This window comes from Oncorhynchus mykiss, chromosome 30, assembly GCF_013265735.2.
Source record: "Oncorhynchus mykiss isolate Arlee chromosome 30, USDA_OmykA_1.1, whole genome shotgun sequence".
NCBI classification, from domain to species: domain Eukaryota; kingdom Metazoa; phylum Chordata; class Actinopteri; order Salmoniformes; family Salmonidae; genus Oncorhynchus; species Oncorhynchus mykiss.
In genome coordinates this window covers 34,617,509-34,642,658 of record NC_050570.1, presented here as the reverse complement: position 1 = coordinate 34,642,658, position 25,150 = coordinate 34,617,509, and the positions used below count along the sequence as shown (strand labels likewise).

General features: G+C 42.7%; 1 protein-coding gene across 2 annotated transcripts in view; it reads right to left on the bottom strand.

The window, feature by feature from the left end:
• The window catches only part of LOC110521747 (rho GTPase-activating protein 39), a 148,593-nt gene that overhangs the window by 42,778 nt on the left and 80,665 nt on the right, over positions 1-25,150 (bottom strand). For both annotated transcript variants that reach the window (XM_021599581.2, XM_021599582.2), the window contains exon 2: positions 4,207-4,632. In XM_021599581.2, the coding sequence (XP_021455256.1) occupies positions 4,207-4,632 (426 nt within the window). The remainder of the gene's footprint in view (positions 1-4,206; positions 4,633-25,150) is intronic.

Sequence of the window (25,150 nt, the reverse complement as noted above, 5' to 3'; positions counted from 1 at the left end):
AACAGACAAGACCCAGAGAAAGTGACAGAAGAGGGTAGATGGAGAAGAACAGAGGTGGAATGAGCACACAGTAGACTGTATTACTTTAAGATGCTCTATAGATTCTAATTCGTTTTATTTATTTGCACAAATTATAAGAGGTGAAATAAAGACAGTGAAAAAGTAAAACATGGTTTACGAATAATTTCCAGGTGAGGAGGAAAAGGCCTGTGAAATTACTAGTAAAACAAGGTCAGGACGAGAGAGGAGGGTAGACAAGAGACAGCAACACAGCGTACTAAAATACAGCAACAGAAGAGGGCAGACAAGAAAGACAGCAACAAATGACACATACAAAAGCGATGGAGAGAGTCACAGCAGGGGTGAGCACGCAATAGACCAACACTTAAATCTGCTCTATGGATTCTAATTACTGCCCAGTGTGTGGGTGTGTGTGTGTGTTAAGAGGGGTGTTTGGGTACTGTGGGATTTTTAAAAATCAGTTTGGCTCATTGGACAGGTCAGAGTCTATATGTTTGAAGTTGTTGAGTGGTTTTTTGGCAATACACTGTAGATGTATGTGTTCCAGAGTACAGAGTGTTCCAGAGTAGAGATAACAACAGTAGCAACTATAATTGAGTACTGGCAGTGTCTGCTGTGGCAGGTGGGAAGGTGCAAGTTTCCTGAAAAAGATCTAATGTCTCAATGTCCTAATCTCTCAATGTATATCTAAAAGTGCACCAAATTCATGAATTTAGCTGTTGAAATTCCTTCTTTTTTTGGCAGGGGGAGAATGCCCCCAAGACCCCCCTACTGGCTTTGTACTAAGCCCCCAATGTTTTCAAATCTTAGACGCCCCTCAAGGCAACATCGATACATTTTTCACCTTGTGTGTTTTTCAGTAAACAGTGAACAGCAGAGAGAAACTGTGAGAGAAATATAAATGATGAGTTTTGGGAGAAAGGAGGAGAGAGAGAGAGAGATGGAGGAAGTGGAGTAGAAAAGCCAGAGAAAGAGAGATGGAGGCGAGGATAAAGACAGAGAGAGAGAGAGTAGGGTGTGAAATTGATTGCAGCATTGGCCACCCTTGTCTTCAATAGTTCCATGCTCTGATGCCCAAGGCCACAGCTGAATGCTGGAGTGGCCAATGAGTGTGTGTGTGTGTGTGTGTATGTGTGTGTGTGTGTGTGTGTGTGGGTTTGTGTGTGTGTGTGTGTGTGTGTGTGTGTGTGCATGCGTGCGTGCATGCGTTAAAGATGACAGTGCTGTGTGTGTTGGGCCGGACCATACTTTGCTCGGAAGCCATGAGAAACAACCACCTCTCTTCTCTCTCTGTCTTTTCCTCGCTCACACTCTCCACCTCTCCTCTATCATCTCCTGATCTCCCTCCTGGACACTCTGTCACTCCCAGTCACCTTGTCTGTCTTCTCTTTCCATGTCTCCTCCTCTTCAGCTCTTTAAATCCCCCCCCCCCCCTCTCTCTCTCTCTCTAGAAAGCCACTACAAAGTGAACATTGTTCTCTTCTCCCCAGTCATAAATAATTCATAGACAATCGACCTTCAAAATCAATTTACACATTCTCTCCCCTCTCCCTTATCTTCCTGCTGAGGGACCAAGAGGCCTTTAGCAAGCACAAAAATGACAGGTTGCCCATTGCGTTTTCTATCGACACTGTGTGTGTGAGTGGCTTCCACTCCTATCAGGAGGGTTACCTGGCTGGGTTTGTTGTTCTCATGTGTATTGACCGAGCATGGCTTTAGCCACTGTAATGATTTAATTAACACAATCAATCAATGTGATCAACCAACCCATCACCAACCAACTATTATAATGAAGTCAAATCAAAGGGGAATTGAAGGCCAGCATCGTTTGACGGACATCTGACACACATGGGCGGTAAGGGAGCCTAGCGGTTAAGAGTGTTGGGCCAGTAACCGAAAGGTCGCTGGTTTGAATACCTGAGCTGAGGTGGGGAAAAAAATCTGCCGTTCTGCCCTTGAGCAAGGCAGTCGAACCTGAACAACATCTGCTCCCCGGGCACCGATCACCTAGATGTCGATTAAGGTAGCCCCCCGCAGCGCTCTGATTCAGAGGGGTTGGGTTTAATGTGGAAGACACATTTTGGTTGAATGCATTCAGTTGTGCAATAGAGTAGGTATCCCTTTTCCTTTCCCATACTGTATGTACACACACAAAATCAAATCAAACCGAATACAACAGGTGTTACCGTGAAATGCTTACTTAAAAGCCCTTAAACAACAATGCCGTTTTAAGAAAATAGATTTAAAGAAAATATTTACTAAATAAAGTTAAAAATAAAAATAAAAAGTAACACAATAAAATAACAATAATGATGCTATACATAGCAGCAGGTGTGTGTGCTTGTTTTTTCAGGTGAGGCCGGGGCAGGTTGATGTGACAGCTGCAGTCTGTCACTCCTCACTCCAGATGGCCTCCCATGCAAGCACACACACTCCCAGACACACATATATGCTTAGTATATACCATGCATTACGGATGTGTTCATCAATATGCATGACCTTCAGGAAGTTAGGGTTCTAATCGACTCAACTCCACTGAACTTCAACTCAAACTCCGCCGCAGCAAAACACCTCTCTGTCAGGCTGTCCCCATCTAATGGTAGTGAATGATACTCAAACAGTTTTTGCATATACAATCTGACAGACAAATGCACTAACATCCATGTGACATTGGGTGATTTCTGAGAGGGGAGGGAGGAGGATAGTGCCAACACCCTTCAAAGTGTGGTTGAATAAAGAGAGTGCTTTATATTTAGGGTGCTGGCAACGCACTGGAACACACACACACACAGACACACACACACACATGCACACACACACACACACACACACACACACACACACACACACACACACACACACACACACTAGTCAACAGACAGTGACATAGTAGGGAATAGGATGGCTCAAGGATTTCAGTAAATTCAGACTCCTCTTATTCTCCCTCCCTCAATCTTTTCCTCACCTCTCTCTCTCCACGGTTCCTAAATGGAATCCTTGTCTTTTTCTGTGGACCTCAAGGTTAATACCCACAATCCATCTGGAGGATGGCCGGTGTGACCGTGACAAACCAGTCTCGCTATTTAATGACCTGAAATCACAAAAACCCTCTAGAGGACAACTTGTACTGGACCACACAGGCCAACATAGAGGGGATATACCGACATCAAATATTATTGAAATATGTTTGGTAATGGAGTGTGTGTGTGTGTGTGTGTGTGTGTGTGTGTGTGTGTGTGTGTGTGTGTGGAGAAGGGTCTTTTTCCAGCTCTGGCAGGGACAGGAGCATTGAACACATTTACAGGACACTGCGACCCCGGCCAAGCGTTTCCACCAATCACAGAAGACTGCAGCAGATTGCAGCTAATAAGCAAAAGACAGACTCGTTAGAGAGAGAACAAGATGAATTGAATGAGAGGGGGAGAGAGGAGGAGAGAGGAAAACTGAAGGTGAGTGAGAGAATGAGGAAATCTGAATGAGGAGGAGAAATGGGTCAATCAATAGAGAGGGAGGAGAGAGAGAGAAAGAGCAAGATAGAGAGATAAAAAAATGAGAGAGAGATGGGAAAAGAGAGAGCGACAGAGAGCCTACAGGATTTGTCTTGGTGGTCAGGGCATAACATTTACTTTTAGTCCACCAGCCACTGTGTCAGGTAGATAAAAACAAATCTACCACCAACTAAAACTCAAAAAAATTGATGAGCATGTTTTGTAATGTTTCTAAAACAATAAATGTATTACTAGTTCGAAGTAACTAATGTGGTATATTGACAATACATTTGTTGGTGTCCTGAGTCTTTTAACCAAAATATCACGGGTGTTCACCTGCCCCTTTAAGGGCAGGACGTTACCGTGGTAGCATGACTCAAGTCATGTTTGTGAGATTGTGAGATCTGACTAGTAGAAGCGTTGTCTTCGCTTCCCTGGCTGTTGAAACTCAAACATAGAAAAACAACCTAGTTTGTGAACAAAACAATGTAAATAGCCCCAGTCCCTGCTTGGGGTCAGGGACATTGTTCGTGTTTAGGGTTAGTGTTGTGGTTGTGTTAAGGGTTAGGGTTGATGTCAGCGTGGTGTGTATTCCTCGCCTGTTTTCTCCGATGTGTTCAGTTCCTGGTCTGGTGTTGTGGTCAAATTAGGGTTGTGGTCATGTTCGTGTAGTTTATTTTGTGTGGTGTGTTTATACCTCTCTGCCTCCTCTCTGTTCCCCTGTTTCTCCGATGTGGTCAGGTCCTGGTCCAGTGAAGACGAGGTGCTCCCCTCTCTACTGACGGCACTGCTCCTCCCTGGACTGTTATCCGCTGACGTCCTCCCTCCTTTGTCCCCCCCTGTCCCTCCCGGGCAGGGCACGTCCGTGTGCTGCTTCAGCGTCTGTAGCTTGGCGAGGGGGATGATGTCACAGGCCTGCGGGCGGTGCCAGACGGTGCGTTGCGTAGAAGCGTTGTAGTAGTAGAAGCGGGAGGTGTTGGGGTCGAACAGCTCCCACCACTGGTTGTCCCCTGTCCTCTTGATACGCACCCCCTGAGGGGGGTCCCACACACACTCTCCGGTGAGGAGGTTGGCGTACATGCGCTCCCGCGTGCGCGGCTCGATGATCTCAACCCACTCCAACCTGCAGAGGGGGACAGAGGAGGGGGATTACAATATAACTTTATTGTCCAATGTCCAATCGGAAAAGGACCCATTTCTGATGCTGGAGGCCATGAGACATTGTAGAATTAAAACAGGGCCTGGACTGCATCCACTGTACGGTGGTCAAAATTGAACCGCTATGTAATATGGCATTAGGACATCATTGACCTGCTATATGCCTATACCAACCCTGTGTAAAGCTTATATGAGCCTCTTTGCAGACATGACTTTTGGCTTCAGCGTATGAGCCTCTCTGCAGACATGACTTTTGGCTTCAGCGTATGAGCCTCTCTGCAGCCGGGAGTCTGCCTGTTAGCGCTTCTCTCCTCTCCTGTGTATGCCAGCTGGGTCATGATGTGACAACAACCTGCACCACCCAGACCACACCGCGTAGCACACAGACAACGTGCTAATGGGCCTGGGCTGGGCACTGCCAACTGCTGCTAAGGGTGCCTGGGTGTGTGTGTGTGTGTGTGTGTGTGTGTGTGTGTGTGTGTGTGTGTGTGTGTGTGTGGGGGGGGTTTGTATTTGTCAACTACAAAAGAAACACGACCTCTCTTTCACACACCCTCTCTCTCATTCTCTCTCTCTCTCACCTCGTATCTCTCTTGCTCAGTCAGACAGAGCATAATGTTATGAATGTATGAAGCTAAAAGACAGGGCTGACCCCCCCCCTCAGTATACTGCCTACCCAGGGTCTCATGCTGCTGTAGCTGTAGGAGTATGATGGATGAGACAGTCGATAAAAATATCACTCTGGGGGCCTCTACAGCCCTCGTCATCATTAAAATACACACAAACACACACATACACGCACGCACACACGCACTCCCTATCCCTACCATAGAGCCTGTGAGTACAGGAGAGTGTGTGGGTGCTAGACTGCTCTTCTATCTCCAGCTCTCATCATCACATCACAGCATAAGTACCACTCCTCTCTGTGTTGTGAGCCCAAACATCATAGCCTGTTGGACGAGCACACTCAGCACACTTACAACCCTGGTTAGGATCTGGACTTGGAGTAAAACATGTAATATTTGTATGTAACTAGTGTTATAAAACATATACAGTGTATCACAAAAGTGAGTACACCCCTCACATTTTTGTAAATATTTGAGTATATCTTTTCATGTGACAACACTGAAGAAATGACACTTTGCTACAATGTAAAGTAGTGAGTGTACAGCTTGTATAACAGTGTAAATTTGCTGTCCCCTCAAAATAATTCAACACACAGCCATTATTGTCTAAACCTTTTGTGATATACTGTATATACAGTACCAGTCAAAAGTGTGGACACACCTACTCATTCAAGGTAGAATAATAGTGAAGACATCAAAACTATGAAATAACATTTACGGAATCATGTAGTAAACAAAGAAGTGTAGTAACAAATCAAAATCTATTTTAGATTTGAGATTCTTCAAAATAGCCACCTTTTGCCTTGATGACAGCTTTGCACACTCTTGGCATTCTCTCAACCAGCTTCACGAGGTAGTCACCTGGAATGTATTTTAATTAACAGATGTGTCTTGTTAAAAGTTTGATGTTTGATGATTCCAGAGAATTGAATGTTCATTTATCACCATAAGCCACCTCCAATGTCATTTTAGAGAATTTGGTAATACTTCCAACCAGCCTCACAGCCACAGACCACATGTAACCACGCCAGTCAAAGACCTCCGCATCCGGCTTCTTCACCTGCAGGATCGTCTGAGACCAGCTACCCGGACATCTGATTATACTTTGGGTTTGCACAACTGAACAACTTCTGGACAAACTTTCAGAAACCGTCTCAGGGAAGCACATCTGCGTGCTTAACGTCCTCACCAGGGTCTTGACCTGACTGCAGTTTGGCGTTGCAACCGACTTCAGTGGGCAAATGCTCACCTTTGATTGCCATTGGCATGCTGGAGAAGTGTACACTTCATGGATGAATCCTGGCTTCAATGGCAGACAGCATGTATGGCATCGTATGAGTGCAGCAGTTTGCTGATGTCAACTTTGTGAACAGCGTGCCCCATGGGGGCGGTGGGGTTATGGTATGGGCAGACATAAGCTCCGGACAACAAACACAATTGTATTTAATGGATGGCAATTTGAATGCACAGCGATACCGTGACGAGATCCTGAGGTCCATTGTCTTTCCATTCATCCTCCTCTGTCACCTCATCTTTCAGCATGATAATGCCCGGCCCCATGTCTTAAGGATCTGTACACAATTCCTGGATGCTGAAAAAGTCCCAGTTCTTCCATGGCCTGCATGCTCACCAGACATGTCATCCATTGAGCATGTTTGGGATGCTCTGGATTGACGTGTACGACAGCGTGTTACAGTTCCCGCCAATATTCAGCAACTTCACACAGCCATTGAAGAGGAGTGGGACAACATTCCACAGGCCACAATCAACAGCCTGATACACTCTATGCAAAGGAGATGTGTCGCACTGCATGAGGCAAATGGTGGTCACACCAGATACAGACTGTTTTATCTGATCCACGCCCTTACCTTATTTTTTCCCAGTCATCTTGCATGTTGCCTTTTGTTCAGTGTTTTACATTTGAGTAATTTAGCAGACGCTCTTATCCAGAGCGACTTACAGTTAGTGCATTCACCTTAAGGTAGCTACAGTGCCTTGCGAAAGTATTCGACCCCCTTGAACTTTGCGACCTTTTGCCACATTTCAGGTTTCAAACATAAAGATATAAAACTGTATTTTTTTGTGAAGAATCAACAACAAGTGGGACACAATCATGAAGTGGAACGACATTTATTGGATATTTCAAACTTTTTTAACAAATCAAAAACTGAAAAATTGGGCGTGCAAAATTATTCAGCCCCTTTACTTTCAGTGCAGCAAACACTCTCCAGAAGTTCAGTGAGGATCTCTGAATGATCCAATGTTGACCTAAATGACTAATGATGATAAATACAATCCACCTGTGTGTAATCAAGTCTCCGTATAAATGCACCTGCACTGTGATAGTCTCAGAGGTCCGTCAAAAGCGCAGAGAGCATCATGAAGAACAAGGAACACACCAGGCAGGTCCGAGATACTGTTGTGAAGAAGTTTAAAGCCGGATTTGGATACAAAAAGATTTCCCAAGCTTTAAACATCCCAAGGAGCACTGTGCAAGCGATAATATTGAAATGGAAGGAGTATCAGACCACTGCAAATCTACCAAGACCTGGCCGTCCCTCTAAACTTTCAGCTCATACAAGGAGAAGACTGATCAGAGATGCAGCCAAGAGGCCTGTGATCACTCTGGATGAAATGCAGAGATCTACAGCTGAGGTGGGAGACTCTGTCCATAGGACAACAATCAGTCGTATATTGCACAAATCTGGCCTTTATGGAAGAGTGGCAAGAAGAAAGCCATTTCTTAAAGATATCCATAAAAAGTGTTGTTTAAAGTTTGCCACAAGCCACCTGGGAGACACACCAAACATGTGGAAGAAGGTGCTCTGGTCAGATGAAACCAAAATTGAACTTTTTGGCAACAATGCAAAACGTTATGTTTGGCGTAAAAGCAACACAGCTGAACACACCCTCCCCACTGTCAAACATGGTGGTGGCAGCATCATGGTTTGGGCCTGCTTTTCTTCAGCAGGGACAGGGAAGATGGTTAAAATTGATGGGAAGATGGATGGAGCCAAATACAGGACCATTCTGGAAGAAAACCTGATGGAGTCTGCAAAAGACCTGAGACTGGGACGGAGATTTGTCTTCCAAAAGACAATGATCCAAAACATAAAGCAAAATCTACAATGGAATGGTTCAAAAATAAACATATCCAGGTGTTAGAATGGCCAAGTCAAAGTCCAGACCTGAATCCAATCGAGAATCTGTGGAAAGAACTGAAAACTGCTGTTCACAAATGCTCTCCATCCAACCTCACTGAGCTCGAGCTGTTTTGCAAGGAGGAATGGGAAAAAATGTCAGTCTCTCGATGTGCAAAACTGATAGAGACATACCCCAAGCGACTTACAGCTGTAATCGCAGCAAAAGGTGGCGCTACAAAGCATTAACTTAAGGGGGCTGAATAATTTTGCACGCCCAATTTTTCAGTTTTTGATTTGTTAAAAAAGTTAGAAATATCCAATAAATGTCATTCCACTTCATGATTGTGTCCCACTTGTTGTTGATTCTTCACAAAAAAAATACAGTTTTATATCTTTATGTTTGAAGCCTGAAATGTGGCAAAAGGTCGCAAAGTTCAAGGGGGCTGAATACTTTTGCAAGGCACTGTATGTGAGACTATTTATGGTCAATATTATACTGCTGGCAGGTTAGCATGGTTTGGTAGAATTATCCTACCATTCCCAGCTGGAGGTTAAGTCCATTACAGTCTTCTGAGCCGAGTCTGCACAGGGCTGCAGGTTAGACTCATAGCCATTCCCAGCAGTAGACTAGTCTATTTACCACCCTGCCCAGTCTGCAGCCTTGGAGTGTCAGAGAGTCAAGCTATCACAACACACACACACACACACACACACACACACACACACACACACACACACACACACACACACACACACACACACGCTGCAGAGTAAATAAGCAACACACTCAAACATCTGTTGTATGTACGTGTTCGAGCATTAATTGGTACATACACGGAAATCTGCACACATACACATGCCAGGCAGGAATGTCAGTCTGCAGCTGTCATACTCCCACAGGGAAGCCATTACTGGGAGAGCTCTCGAGATAAGTCCCACACATTCACACCTACACACACACCTCTGATAGCCAGGCTGATCCCTGACAGCTGTAGATAGTCAGTGGCATGCAGTAGGAATACAGTAGGAACATGACAGAGAGAGAGAGAGAGAGAAAGAGTGTGATATGGAAGAGGAGGAGAGGGAAAGATAGAGTGTGTGAGACGGGGGAGAGAAAGAGGGTGGGGGAGGGAGAGATAGAGGGAGAGGAGGAGGTGAGACAGAGGAAGGAGGAGAAGATGGAAACAAAGAGAGAGAGAAAGAGAGAGAGTAGTGGTAAAGTATGCAATCTCATACCAATTTGTGCATAGTTAAACAATTCCATAGGCAGCTCGCACAGATAGTGTAGGTGAAACAGTGGGTGGGGAGGTTTTCCCCAAACCCAGCTAAAAGACGAAATGGGATCACTGCTGTATCCCCTAACTATCTGTTAATCCATGTCGAATCTAATGCAATCAATGTGATTACAAAGGGAGGGTCATCCGTGACCACGGCCACGCTCTCATCCACTTTATAACATGGTGGGCCACGCCTAGCCAATCACAGCCTGGGTAGTTCTCGCCAAACCAATCACAGCCTAGATAAGCCCCGCCCAGCATATTACATCCTGGACAAGACAGCCCCAGCCAATCACAGCCTGTATAGGACACGCCCAGAGTCACCCCTCAGCCAATCACAGGCTGAGTCAGTCTAGTCACTCCTCTCCTCTGTCTTTAAAGGCCAAATAGGATTCTGATCTCATACTGTATATCATCAAACACATCTGTACTCACATCTGCCAGACAGACACACTGCTGACTCAACTGGGAATGCCTGGCTGTGTGTGTGTGTATTTGTATTTGTATTTATTATGGATCCCTGCCTTGGCAGCAGCTACTTTTCTTGGGGTCCAGCAAAATGAAGGCCGTTTATACAATTTTAAAAACATTACAATACATTCACAGATTTCACAACACACTGTGTGTCCTCAGGCCCCTACTCCACCACTACCACATATCTACAGTACTAAATCCATGTGTGTGTGTGTGTGTGTGTGTGTGTGTGTGTGTGTGTGTGTGTGTGTGTGTGTGTGTGTGTGTGTGTGTGTGTGTGTGTGTGTGTGTGTGTGTGTGTGTGTGTGTGTGTGTATAGTGCACATGTTACTGTATATGTGTATGCATGTGTCTGTGTGACAGGTTAAAGGAAATATTAATAGCCTGTTATACATTAAAAAGTATTAGTAAGTTTATAGTATGTGAGGATCGTAAAACATCTAAGGTTAAAAAGATGCATTCAGTATTAGTTGATAGAGATGAATAACATTCATATAATTGTGTTAACGTTAAAATCTGTCAAAGGGTAAGAATTGAGAGATCGATTGCTCTGGTCTCCACCCATTTTCCTGGGGAAATCGCGGTCTTTTCTCATTACACTAAACGTTGAATTGAGAATACAACACCGTATCACGCTCGTGATTATTTCTCCCCTGTTTTCAGGTACTTTATTGATGATAAAATAGTAATTTAAATGTTATAACTCGCTAACATGTCAAGAGTGTTTAAGGTGTGTCTTAGTAACGTCTTGAGGAAGTTAGAGTTAAGTTTGAAGAGAGTAATATTAGCCCTGCTCGGTTGAAGTGAAGAATAGCATCGTACTGAGAGTAGCTGCCATTTTATGTCGATTGTGAATGAACATGTACATTGTTAATAAGATATTTTGCTGTGTTAGTTGTATAATGGGTTTTCTGTTGTTTTGTAATGTGTTACTTTTGTGAAATGATTACACTAAACGTTGAATTGAGAATACAACACCGTATCACGCTCGTGATTATTTCTCCCCTGTTTTCAGGGGCGTAACATCTGTGCCTGTGTTTGTGTTGCTTCACAGTCTCTGCTGGTGTATTTTTATCTGTTTTCTTTAATCAAATTTTACTGCGTGCATCAATTACTTGAAGTGGAACACAGTCCATGTAGTCATGGTTGTATGTAGTACTGTGCACCTTCCATAGTCTGTTCTGGACTTGGGGACTGTGAAGTGACCTCTTGTGTCATGTCTTGTGGGGTATGCATGAGTGTCCAAGCTGTGCGCCAGTACTTCAAACAGACAGCTTGGTGCATTCAACATGCCAATACCTCTCATAAATACAAGTAGTGATGAAGTCAATCTCTCCTCCACTTTGAGCCAGGAGAGATTGACATGTATATGATTAATATTAGCTCTCTGTTTGCATCCAAGGTCAGGTGCCCTTTTTGTGGCACCTGACCACACGACTGAACAGTAGTCCAGGTTCGACACAACTAGGGCCTGAGGTTTGTAATTTCTCAACTCTTTCCCTATCCAAGATACAGTTTAAATTTGGTTTGATTACACTTCCTAAGGCTTCCACTAGATGTCAATAGTCTTGAGAACCTTGTTTGAGGCTTCTACTGTGAAGGAGGGGGGAATGAGAGCTGATTGAGTCAGGTGTCTGGCAGAGTGCCATGAGCTCATTCAGGCACGCTCCCGTGAGAGGTAGCTGCGTTCCATCGCATTTCTAAAGACAAAGGAATTCCCCGGTTGAAACATTATTGAAGATTTATGTTAAAAACACCCTAAAGATTGATTCTATACATCGTTTGACATGTTTTTACAAACTGTAATGGAATTTTTTGACTTTTCGTCTGGCCTGCACATCGTGAATTTGGATTTGTGAACTCAAGGCGCGAACAAAAAGGAGTTATTTGGACATAAATTATGGACTTTATCGAACAAAACAAACATTATTGTGGAACTGGGATTCCTGGGAGTGCATTCTGATGACGATCATCAAAGGTAAGTGAATATTTATAATGCTATTTCTGACTTCTGTTGACTCCACAACATGGCGGATATCTGTATGGCTTGTTTTTGTGTCTGAGTGCCGTACTCGGATTATTGCATGGTGTGCTTTTTCGGTAAAGCTTTTTTGAAATCTGACACAGAGGTTGCATTCAGGAGAAAGTCGTTTAGACAAAGTCGTTTAGAGTTTGGGATGCCTTCAGTGTAAAATGGCTTTAACAGTTGAGATATTTACAGCCGACAAATTTTTCTATAAAAAGCAAACAGATGATAAGCAGTGAGCTGAGGACTGGATAATCAAACTGTTGACAAATATATAAATGTTTCGCTGTGTGTGTGGGGGTGTGTCAATGTGTTAGTGTGTGTGTGTGTGTGTGTTGATGCCTGGATGCATTTCTCTGCCGGTCAGACTGACTCATCAGGTTAAGAGCTTTCTGCTGGCAAGAAAATAAACAGGATTTCAACGCTTCTACCACTCAAATCCAGCCCCCTCCCTTATACAGGTAGACACAGCAAATAGGCCTGTGTGTACACTTTTCAAATGTGTGTGTGGTGTATGTGTGCTACCGGCATAGTTTTTTCCCCTCAATTTCGAGTTTGGTTCTCTTTGGGTGTGGGGTACCTCCTCATTGCAGGATGTGTTGCACCTGTTGTCCTCGTTAGTCTGAAGGTGTTTCACCTGTGCTAGCACAGCTGATATTTAAGGGCTGCTGGCCCATTGCTTCAGCTTGGAAAAGAGATGTTGGAAGAGCTATACCTCTGTTTAGCGCTTTTGCTTCAGGTTGTTGAACAACCTTTACCTTGGTGTTGTCCCGTTTCGGTTTGCTTCACTTTTATTTTTACTCCCTACTGTACCCACAAAATAAAATACTACAGTTGACTATAGAACGCTACAGTACGTACTATATTATTGTATAGTCAAATATATACTGTAGAATACTGTAGAATACTATACTACACACTGATCATGTGTAGTACTTACTTGTTGTAGTATCCTGTAGAATACTATAGTAAATACAACAGTAATATTTGCAAAGAAAACACTAGTAAATACTACGGTAATGTTAGCAAAAACACTACAGTCCACACAGTCACTACACTTTTTCACTTTAGTAAATAATACAGTATTTAATTTGCATATACCCTGCCCATTCCCATTCCCCCAAAAGTGAGAAACCTAAATGCCAAGTATAGGCCATATGTTGTGTTACCTACAGGTTATAGAAAAGAGCAGAAGATCTGAATTATCTGTTCAGAGCCCAATCCTGCCTACAGCTTAAGGAAATATGCTCTTTTAGTATTTCTCTAGTAGATTTCCTGAAGGTGAAAGCCTCCACTTTATGTCCAAGATAATAAAACAGAAACACTACAGTAAATACTACAGTATACTACAATCTGCAACAACACTACATAAATTACTATAGTATATACTAGTTATTTTACTACTATAGTTAACTGTAAATATATCAGTATACTACAGTAATACATACTACTAAAGTACACAAATACACCACAGTGAGTACTACAGAAAAGTCTGCAAACACACAAAATTGAATACTATAGTATTTATAACATGGTAGATTTTTTCATGTGGGTATCCTAAATTGGTGTGTTTTTATTGTAATCCAGTGGATATCCATTCTGGGGATCTTTTAAGACCCAACTGAAGTTAATTGGCCAGCGCTCAGTTGGACCCCATGGAGGTGTTTCAGAACTCATTTTAAAACCCCACCTGTTTCGTTTTGGTTCGTCAGTGACTCATTTCTTCCCTTTTTCTGGTGAGCGACGATTTTTTGGTTTCTTATTGGGGAACGTAACAGTGTGCTCGTGTACTCTTCCATGCGAGGCTTCAAAGGCTGAGGATCTTTGTGATGTGTGCTCTGTGTTGTGTTAGATCTCTGTCAGTCGCTCCAGATGCAGTGTGTGATGGTTATATTAGGCACCATATGAAACACGGTGCAGTCCTATTATTGGTCTTACTCGTGTGTGTGAATATGTGGGTTAAATCAAATAAAATTGTATTGGTCGCATACACATATTTAGCAAATTTTATTGCGGGTGTAGCGAAATGCTGGTGTCCCGAGCACCAACAGTGCATTCAAATCAAATAACACAACAATACACACAAATCTAAAAGTCAAAGAATGCAATTAGGAAATATGCAAATATTAGGACAAGCAATGTCGGAGTCTGATGTGTATATACACTGCTCAAAATAATAAAGGGAACACTTAAACAACACAATGTAACTCCAAGTCAATCACACTTCTGTGAAATCAAACTGTCCACTTAGGAAGCAACACTGATTGACAATAAATGTCACATGCAAATGGAATAGACAACAGGTGGAAATTATAGGCAATTATAGGCAATTAGCAAGACACCCCCAATAAAGGAGTGGTTCTGCAGGTGGTGACCACAGACCACTTCTCAGTTCCTATGCTTCCTGGCTGATGTTTTGGTCACTTTTGAATGCTGGCGGTGCTTTCACTCTAGTGGTAGCATGAGACGGAGTCTACAACCCACACAAGTGGCTCAGGTAGTGCAGCTCATCCAGGATGGCACATCAATGTGAGCTGTGGCAAGAAGGTTTGCTGTGTCTGTCAGCGTAGTGTCCAGAGCATGGAGGCGCTACCAGGAGACAGGCCAGTACATCAGGAGACGTGGAGGAGGCCGTAGGAGGGCAACAACCCAGCAGCAGGACCGCTACCTCTGCCTTTGTGCAAGGAGGAGCAGGAGGATCACTGCCAGAGCCCTGCAAAATGACCTCCAGCAGGCCACAAATGTGCATGTGTCTGCTCAAATGGTCAGAAACAGGGACGCTGTTGATATGTGGCGGTCACTGTAGCAGCGGTGAGAGAGAGACAGCGGGTGCAAGTCGCACAGTCACTCGCTGCTTTTTTTTTTTTTAACACAGCGCAGCAAGTCTGAGCCCGGCCCGGCACAATCAAATCAATTGCAGTCGGACTCCCTTTAGTCATTTGTGTGTCTTAAATGTTTCATCAAAGGATCAAAGTATAAGACAAGCTCAGTGCATATAGTTGATTTGATTGAAACACATAGGATATGTCTATATATGGAAAAATACACAATTTAACATTTAGACCAATCAATTGGTCGAAAGAACAGATGACTCTTGGTCGACCAAGATTTATTTTAGTCGGGACAGCCCTAACCTCCAACTTACCTGACACCCTAGACCCACTACAATTTGCATACTGCCCCAACAGATCCATGGATGACACAATGCTATTACACTGCACACTGCCCTATTCCACCTGGACAAGAGGTATACCAGCATAAGAATGCTGTTCATCGACTACAGCTCAGCCTTCAACACTATAGTGTCCTCCAAGCTTATCACTAAGCTCAGGTTCCCTGGGCCTGAAACCCTCTCTGTGCAACTGGGTCTTACACTTCCTGACGGGCCGAACCCAGGGGGTGAAACTAGGCAACAACACCTATGGCACGCTGATCCTCAACACAGGGGCCCTACAAGGGTGTGTTCTCAGCTCCCTCCTGTACTCCCTGTTAATCCATTACTGTGTGATCACGCACGTCTCCAACTCAAACATCAAGTTTGCTGACAACACAACAGTGGTAAGCCTGATTACAAACAATGATGAGACAGACTACAAAGAAGAGGTGAGGGCCCTGGCAGAGTGGTGACAGGAAAATAACCTCTCCCTCAATGTCAACAAAACAAGGGAGCTGATCGTGGACTACAAGAGACAGCAGAGAGAGCCCCACATCCACATCGCCGGGCCGTAGTGGAGAGGGTGAGACGCTTCAATTTCCTCACTGAGGACATGAAATAGTCCCTTCACAATGACAGCGTGGCGAAGAAGGCGCAACAGGGCATCTTTAACCTCAGGAGGGTGAAGAAATTTGTCTTGGCAGCTAAAACCCTCACACATTTCTAGAGATGCACCATCGAGAGCAACTGCAGGACTCTCCAAACTCCTTTCCCTCCAGGAAATCTACAGCACCCAGTGTCACAGTAAGATCATCAAGGACCGTAGCCACCTAAGGACTTGCTTCCATTCAGACACAAGAGCGATTAGGCCTGGCTCGCAAAACTGAACTTGGATCCACGATAACACTAAAACTGCCTGACCTTTCAGCCTATAAGTACCAGCTAGAGAACATTGCCGGGCGTCCCCTTCAGCATATGCATATCAACCCGCAAAGTGTGCAAACATAAGCACCAACACCTGAATAATAGTGCATAAACTATTGTAAAGAATTAATTGCATGAAGAAATATTTGTGGAAACATATAAATAAATAAAAAAATAACAACAATAGTTATTTGTTTAGATAGAGTTAAGGATATGTTTTGTATAATTCTACAAAGTCCTAGAAAAAAAACTTAGGCCAATAGCATATTTTTCTTTCACTTATAATAAAAACATTATAGTGTAGTCCATTTGATCAACTGTATTTGTAGCGTTGATTAGTAAGAGTTATAGTCATTAATAAAGTCAAGTTACAGATTCTTTACAGAAAATAGAAACAAGAAATATAATAATAATAATATAACCAGCCAGGTGCACAGGTGAAATTATTTGCTGTATTCTTAAACAAACGCACCAGTGCAACAATTGTAAAAGTTGAATTTTATAAATAAATATTTGTGGAAATATATTCATGGCAAGATATAAAACAGTCATTTGTTGACTGTATCGGACACTGTATTGTGCCCTTATACACGTGTTTTTACACATGAATCTATCTCATCTTCTTTTTATGCTTCGGGTCCACAGTCAGCACACAGCGTTGGGGTTTTGTGCAGGCAAGCCCCACAAACAAAATTGGTTGCACTGCACACATTTTTCATGGGCCTTGTTTTGTGAGCACCTGCCGCAGGTGACGCATAATCTCTGGGAAGAGGTTGCGTGGGATGGTCTCTCTGAAAAAGTCCACACCATACCTATCAGACCAAAATAACTCCACATCCATGCTCTTACCGCCGTATGCCCCACAGACATACAAGAGTGCCATAAATGCTTTGAGTTCATCCATAGACATGTCCTACGTACTGCTTCCTTTTCTGTGCGCATGAGCAACATTACATTACTCTGATGTGCTACTACATCTGCATGCCACATAAACTCGTCACTCTTTTCTACCCAAACCGTGCTGTTACTTCCAAACTCCTGTCTCATGGTGGCAGTTGGGATCACAGTCTAAGTTGGCTCTGTTCTGGGTTTTCTGAGGCTCAGGCAGCGGAGACGGAGGCTCGAAGTCAACATCAGAATCAGATGAAGACTCTTCATCAGCAACGTCGATTTCAAGCTCAATATCCAATCCTCCACCCGACTCCAACTCATCTAATTTCTTCAGCCTTTGCAATGCAGCCAGTGCGTCCATTCTATTGCTATTGTGAACACGTTCTACGTTACACCTCAGTGTCTGATTTGACTCTCAGAGGGGAAATTATATACCCTTTTCAGCCTTTCATAATAAAATAACTAGACCGCCCACAACACCCAAAATTCTTCATCATCATTAAACTTTTGTTCTAAATTCAATCATCCTCTTCACCCTCATCATTCAGATCAATCAAATTAAATCTTCTTCCTCATCATTCGGTTCATTGAAGTCACATGCACCATTATCAGTTTCTATTTGGTTTCTATCACCCATTCATCCATTGATAACAGAATAGTACATTTTAAATTGTAATGTTATGATTTTACTAGTATTTGCTTAGTAGCCACAGCAATACTGACACGTGACTGTTCATCTGATGAATACATGGACAGCACGGATATTCTTGGAAAATGCTACATTTGGAAATAGAGCTGCACATCTTGAAGTTTGAGAGTTATTTGACAAAGTATCATAGAAACTGTAGAATATGCTCTTTCTGATACTACATAGGAATCAAAATGTTTTGCCTACATGACTCTTGATAAAGTGATGCTCCTTTCCCTGCAGCTGCCAAACACAAGATGCGCCCATCTCTTCATGTACAAACTGATAGGCCTAACATTGTCACAGATTATTGTCAGTTTAATCTTGCCTGCTATTATGTGTGAAATTAGTTTCGGTATAGTTTAGGTGTAGATTCGATGGGCCAGCTGTGAAAACTGACTGGCATCGTTTGTTTCCAGCTCATCAACTTGGATAGAGTCAAGGATATGTTTTGCATTATTCTAAAGGCCTACTGCCTACTATAGTCTGTTTCCCTTACAATACATTTGATTAGTGATGATAAAATAGTCCTGTAATGGCTTCTTTTTACAAAGTCAAACGTAAAAAAGAGAACGTTGTCAAATTATAAACATGAGCGAAAACTAGCATAGTTCAGCTAACCAGTTAGTTTAGCCAGGGAAAACCGGGGAAAACGAGCTCGGTCTAGTGCGCATGTGCACCCAGCTGGGCGCATATGCACACTAGGCTAATTCAGGAAACAGATTGTAGATTTCATGTCTTGATATATATCAGGAGCTGGTGGCAAAAAGTTAGATTAAACAATTCAGAGACTGAAACGAATAAATCAGATGACTTATATTTAAAGAGAGCAAATCGCTGTACAATCCAAAAATCAGCTGTGACTGTCAGCGAAACAAAGCTTTAAACAAAGTTTGAGTTATCCCTGAATACAGAAAATGAAAATGAACTCATCCTCAACACTTTATTGGGATATGCATCGGCACGTAAGGAACTCATACTCTTGTATAAGCCTTATTCAGTGCTCTGATAAAACAACAGGACAGATTAACCAGAATTACATTTACTCTCAGGGGTGGCCAAAACTAACTATTTGAAAGCTACCCCCCTAGTAAGCCACGCCTCCAGTCTTCTGATCTTACCCAGGGGATAATAGTTCAATAACCCAGGATCAACAACCCAACTTAAAGAAAACAATGGGTTGTTTGTGACTCAACTGGCTGGGTTAAAATAACCCATTGCGTGTTCTGTCCAATATTTACCCAAATTGGATTGTTTTTAACCCAGCATTTTTTGGAGTGTACCGTCAAACTTAAATTATAGCCCAGGCATTTATTTGCATAAATCACTGAATACAACAAGTGCTTATTAAAGACAGGCTTCTATTTGAGCCAGGTGTTTATTTCCTTAATGCAAACAGCTTTTGCTCATTTGCATAGTTCATGTTTTAATTCCAGCATTTTAACCATTTTTTTCATTTCCTGCATTAATGTGTTATTATTTACACACTGTCACATTGTGTTTGTCTTAGTATGCCTCGATTAATAAAAAATAAAAATAAATCCTTGACAGAATAATTATTCTCCTCTTTGACTGTGCATTTTTGGCAGTTCTTACTTCTGCCACTAGAGAGCGATCAGACGATTTCAAGGAGTCTGTCCTCACAAAGTTGTTGACGGTTTCTGTGCTTGCCAGTTAGCTAGCAATTCTCATCTGTTAGCAGCTAATGGCTAACAGTATCTTACTGCTGATAAAATTGGATGATTGGCAAAATTATTTAGTCATTATTGAAAGAAATAATGACATTGTTTGACATTATACTGCATTGTTAGGAGCTAGTAACACAAGCATTTTGCTGCACGCGCTATAACACCTGCTTAGTGTATGCAACCAATAAACCTTTATTTGATTTGACACACACACTCTTAAGGGGAGAACAATACAGGACTCAGAGATGAGTTCCACTTTCATTCAGGCTCTCTAGGATTACACACTGTAGGAACACACGTGTGTGTGTGTGTGTGTGTGTGTGTGTGTGTGTGTGTGTGTGTGTGTGTGTGTGTGTGTGTGTGTGTGTGTGTGTGTGTGTAATGTGTACTGCATGTGCGCATGGTCCCTTGCTGTAGTCTATGTTCAGAGACAGAGACTTATCACCCAGGAATCTATTGACCTCAGCCAAAGCCCCAGTAGATTACTGTTACTGTACCACAGAGCTTGCACGCTCTCTCACAATGGACATAGGGTGTGTGTGTGTTAGAGTCCTACACAGGTCAGTTTTTGGGATGATGATAGGATCCCAAATTCACACAACCAGTAAGCCTAGGCTATAATAATTTACAAAAATGATGATAGGATCCCAAATTCACACAACCAGTAGGCCTAGGCTATAATACTTTTAAAAAATGTCACTTAAAACGCTGATAAACGTTTATTTCTTCACATTATAAGGGCAGCAATGTGCACAAGGCAGTAGGCTACGTGCACATTTTTGTTCCATAATGCAATTAGGTTGTCAATAACGCTCTGCACATGCGAGCGGTTTCATGTGACGGAGATGAAAGTATCCATTCAACATTTTAAAGAGGGGAAATAGAAAGATAAAACAACTAGCATGGGTTGCTAATATGACTAGGATTTTGTCTTTGGCTACCCGATTAATGAAAAAAAGTTGATTTGAAAACCAATAGAACATGAGAGAAAGAGGCAACTGGATGCAATGTGGAAATCTTTATAAAACAATTGGCTCAATGATATGGTTGGATTTTGGTTATAGGCTACTTTGAAGCAAGATAAGACGTGCCTCATAACATGAAGTAAAACGTTCAGGGTTCAAACAATGAAGTATATGTTTTCAAAATGAATACTGCCTCCAGCTCATTTTAAAGTGGTGTGTGACATGATGAAACCTGCCTTCTGTTGCCTATAGACAGGGTTGCCAGGTTCACCGTTTTCCTGCTGAAAATGTATTGGTCGCGGGTGGCGGGTTATTGGGATACTTCTAAATTGCACCACGGCCGCCATGGCATTAATCTTTAAAGATATAAATACAGTACCAGTCAAAAGATTGGACATACCTACTCATTACAGGAGTTTTCTTTATTTTGACTATTTTCTACATTGTAGAAGAATAGTGAAGACATCAACGACGATGAAATAACACATATGGAATCATGTAGTAACAAAAAAAGTGCTAAACAAATCAAAATATATTTTATATTTGAGATTCTTCAAAGTAGCCACCCTTTGCCTTGATGAAACGTTTGTACATACTTGGCATTCTCAACCAGCTTCATGAGGTAGTCACCTGGAATGCATTTAAATTAACAGGTGTGCCTTGTTAAAAGTTAATTTGTGGAATTCCTTTCCTTCTTAATGCATTTCAGTCAATCAATTGTGTTGTGAGAAGGTTGGGTGGTTTAGAGAAGATAGCCCTATTTGGTAAAAGACAAAGTCCATATTATGGCAAGAACAGCTCAAATAAGCAAAGAGAAACGACAGTCCATCATTACTTTAAGACATGAAGGTCAGTCAATCCAGAAAATGCCAAGAACTTTGAAAGTTCAGTTGCAAAAATGATCAAGCGCTATGATGAAACTGGCTCTCATGAGGACCGCCACAGTAAAAGAAGACCCAGAGTTACCTCTGCTGGAGAGGATAAGTTCAGTAGAGTTACCAGGCTCAGAAATTGCAGCCCAAATACATGCTTCACCGAGTTCAAGTAACAGATGCATCTCAACATCAACTGTTCAAAGAAGACTGTGTGAATCGGGCCTTCATGGTAGAATTGCTGCCAAGAAACCACTACTAAAGGACACCAATAAGAAGAAGAGACTTGCTTGGTCCAAGAAACACGAGCAATGGACATTAGACTGGTGGAAATCTGTCCTTTAGTCTGATGAGTCCAAATTGTAGATTTTTGGTTCCAACGGCTATGTCTTTGTGAACAGATGATCTCCGCATGTGTGGAGAGTTCAATAAGGGCGATTTAACTTTTATCTTGTGACACATCCTTAAACTTGCAAGAATTATTATTTTGATGGAAAACAGAATTTAGTTTTTTAGCCTACGTCGTTAAAAAGTTTGTAGATATGCCTTCTTAATTTGCGCGATAACATTATGGAAAAAGGGTTTTATGGATAAATGTGGCAACATTTTTTGGCTAGTTTTCAGGCCTTGTGGGGGGAGGGGTTCAGAGGTCATTGAGCTGAACATTTTAGGTAGACCTGGCAACACTGCCTATAGATGGAATTGAATGGTGAAAGGAAAGCGCACTTCAATTAGGCTACCAGTTGAGAAATACAAATATTAGCTATTTTTAAATGCTAGCTATCAAAACTGTTTTTGTTTTTTTCCCCATTTTCGTGGTAGCGAATTCGGAGTTACAGTCTTGTCTCATCGCTGAAACTCCGTACGGACTCTGGAGAGGCGAAGATCGAGAGTCGTGTGTCCTCCAAAACACATCCCCACCAAGCCACACTACTTCTTGACACTATGCCCACTTAACCCGGAAGCCAGCCGCACCAATGTGTCAGAGGAAACACTGTACACCTGGCGACCGTGTCAGTGTGCACTGCGCCCGGCCCGCCACAGGAGTCGCTAGTGCGGGATGGGACAAAGACATCCCTGCCGGCCAAACACTCCCCTAACCCGGACAACGCTGGGCTAATTGTGCACTGCCCCACGGGTCTCCCGGTTGCGGCTGGCTGCGACAGAGCCTGGACTCAAACCCAGAACCTTTAGTGGCTGCAGTGCCTTAGACCACTGCGCCATTCGGGAGGCCCTCATCAAAACTGTTTTTAACAGACGATTGCATTTAGAATCGTGGCACAATGATTGGGCTCATTGAAGCACGTTTCACTAAAGCAGCAACACACAATCTGTTTGAGGAGCTGTAGTAACAGCTCTCACGCTGTCTGACAGACTTTCAGCTGAAACTAGACTCTGTGTCTGTATGCTGTGTGCGTGTGATGTACAAGATACATAACGACTAACGGAAATACAGACAATTTAATTCCACTAAATTAGGCCTATGCAATTGAATCCACAGACCGATAAGCATGATCAGTCAAATGTATTTACACCGACTGGTATCTCCATCAATGACTAGGCCAAAAAGCCTTAGATCCCGTCACTACTGAAGGGTCTATAGCAGGGCTGTTCAATTCCAGTCCTGGAGAGCAGAAACTACCTGGTAGTTAATTGCACTCACCCCAAATAAAATGTTACGTGTCACGTGCTTCGTAAACCAACAGGTGTAGACTAAGAGGGAAATGCTTATGCGCTCGTCCCAACAATGTGAGTAAAATAGAGAGTAAAAAAAGTTTAAAAAATAAAATAAAATGATAGAAAAAGAATAACATGAGGAATGTACAACGAGTAACAATAACTTGGCTTTATACACGGGGTACCAGTACCGAGTCAATGTGCAGGCGTATGAGCAATGTTCCCTGAGGCTGTACCCGCTTTAAGTTCAACAGTGGCCAAGTAGGCTACTGTGGCTATTTGATCATATTGTAGGCCTACCAGAGTGGCCTATCATCAAAAACTATGGAGAGAAAGCATCCCATAACATTCGACATGGAAATAGCTGTTCTATCATTCAGCCTACTGTACAGCAGCAGCCAATGTGTGGTGTTCAATGTAGGTCTACATGCCGGGCTTGACATGAACCTGTTTATGCACTTGTCCTTCAGATAAGGTGGTGACTGAAAATGTTGTTGTGTTGTTGATGCAAGAAACAACTTTACAAAATAAAATGCATTTGGATTCTCATACCATTCTTACAGAGAAAGAATCAGACAAATTATGCTACCCTCCGCCTATTGGCTACTTAGCTTATTCGAGCTTGTCTCAAAATACAACACTGTCCCTTTAAGACAAAAAAGAAATGTTCTTTACCTGACTTGCTTTTCAAAGGTGTCTAAGGATTTACATATTTCGTGCTCTTGTGGGAAGCAATCCCTCCCCCATTGCTGAGTACAAATGATCTATAACCGGGCTAATAACTCACTAACTAGCAAAGGAGATGAACAAAATGTGCCCACGTGGCTACATGCAGCTCTGGCTTTGATCTCGAAACAAGCGCATCTACTCACGACCGCAGCTGTAAACACAGTCCAGTTCAAAGTAAATGGCACAGATCCATATATGGCAATAGTCTATTTGCATATAGGCTTACTGCAGCACTGATTGCTGCACCAGTCTGTGTAGAGTACAGGCTGAGTCGTGCACAATATAATGCTACTCCGATGCTGCCTACAACAACATCTCTTGCATAGTTTGTTTTGTTTCGGTATGTTGAATTGAAAGTGGGTAATCACAATTTGATCACAATTGCCACGTTAAATGGAAATGTTGATAGTGTTAACAAACAGGGGAAACTCTAGAGAGTTGAGTGAAGGTCAATCTCGTTCTTCTCTCCATGGGCTGATATTTCACCTGCACTCTGCACAGGAGTCCTGGGGAGCAGGAAGGCAGTCTCGGGCTATTGCACTCAACTTTGAGCAACATTGGGTATGAGGTAATGGAGGTAGAAATGTATAGGTAAGGGTAAAGTGACCTGGCATGTTTCGGCCCTCCGGGAACGACATTAACCAGCTCTACTTTATAGGGTGGTGATGTGTTAGATTGTGCTACCCTGGCTATGTGGTGAACTATAATGGGCCTGGCTGCTGTTCTCACTCGCACTGAATACAACAGGTGTAGACATTACCGTGAAATGCTTACTTACAAGCCCTTAACCAACAATGCAGTTTAAGAAATAGAGTTAAAAAAATATTTACGAAATAAACTTAAGTATAAAATACAATAAAAAGTAACACAATAAAATAACAATAACAAGGCTATATACAGGGGGTACCGGTACCAAGTCAATGTGTGGGGATAGAGGTTAGTCCAGGTCATTCGTACCCGTGTGTTAAATGGAGATGTGTGTGTGTGTCTGTTTGTGAGTGTGTGCCTGTGTGTGTGTGTGTCTGTAGCATCGCTCCCGGACAAGCTAAACACCTTCTTCGTCTGCTTCGAGGAAATCAAAGTCATGCCGTTGATGCTCACGAGGACTGTGTGCTCTCATTCTCTGTTGTCAACGTAAGTCATTTAAGCGTGTTACGCTTAAATGACTTTAAGTTGGCAAAATATGTAAATCCTTAGACACCTTTGAAAAGCAAGTCAGGTAAATCACTTTTTTTTGTCTTAAAGGGGCAGTGTTGTATTTTGAGACAAGCTCGAATAAGCTAAGTAGCCAATAGGCGGAGGGTAGCATAATTTGTCTGATTCTTTCTCTGTAATAATGGTATGAGAAT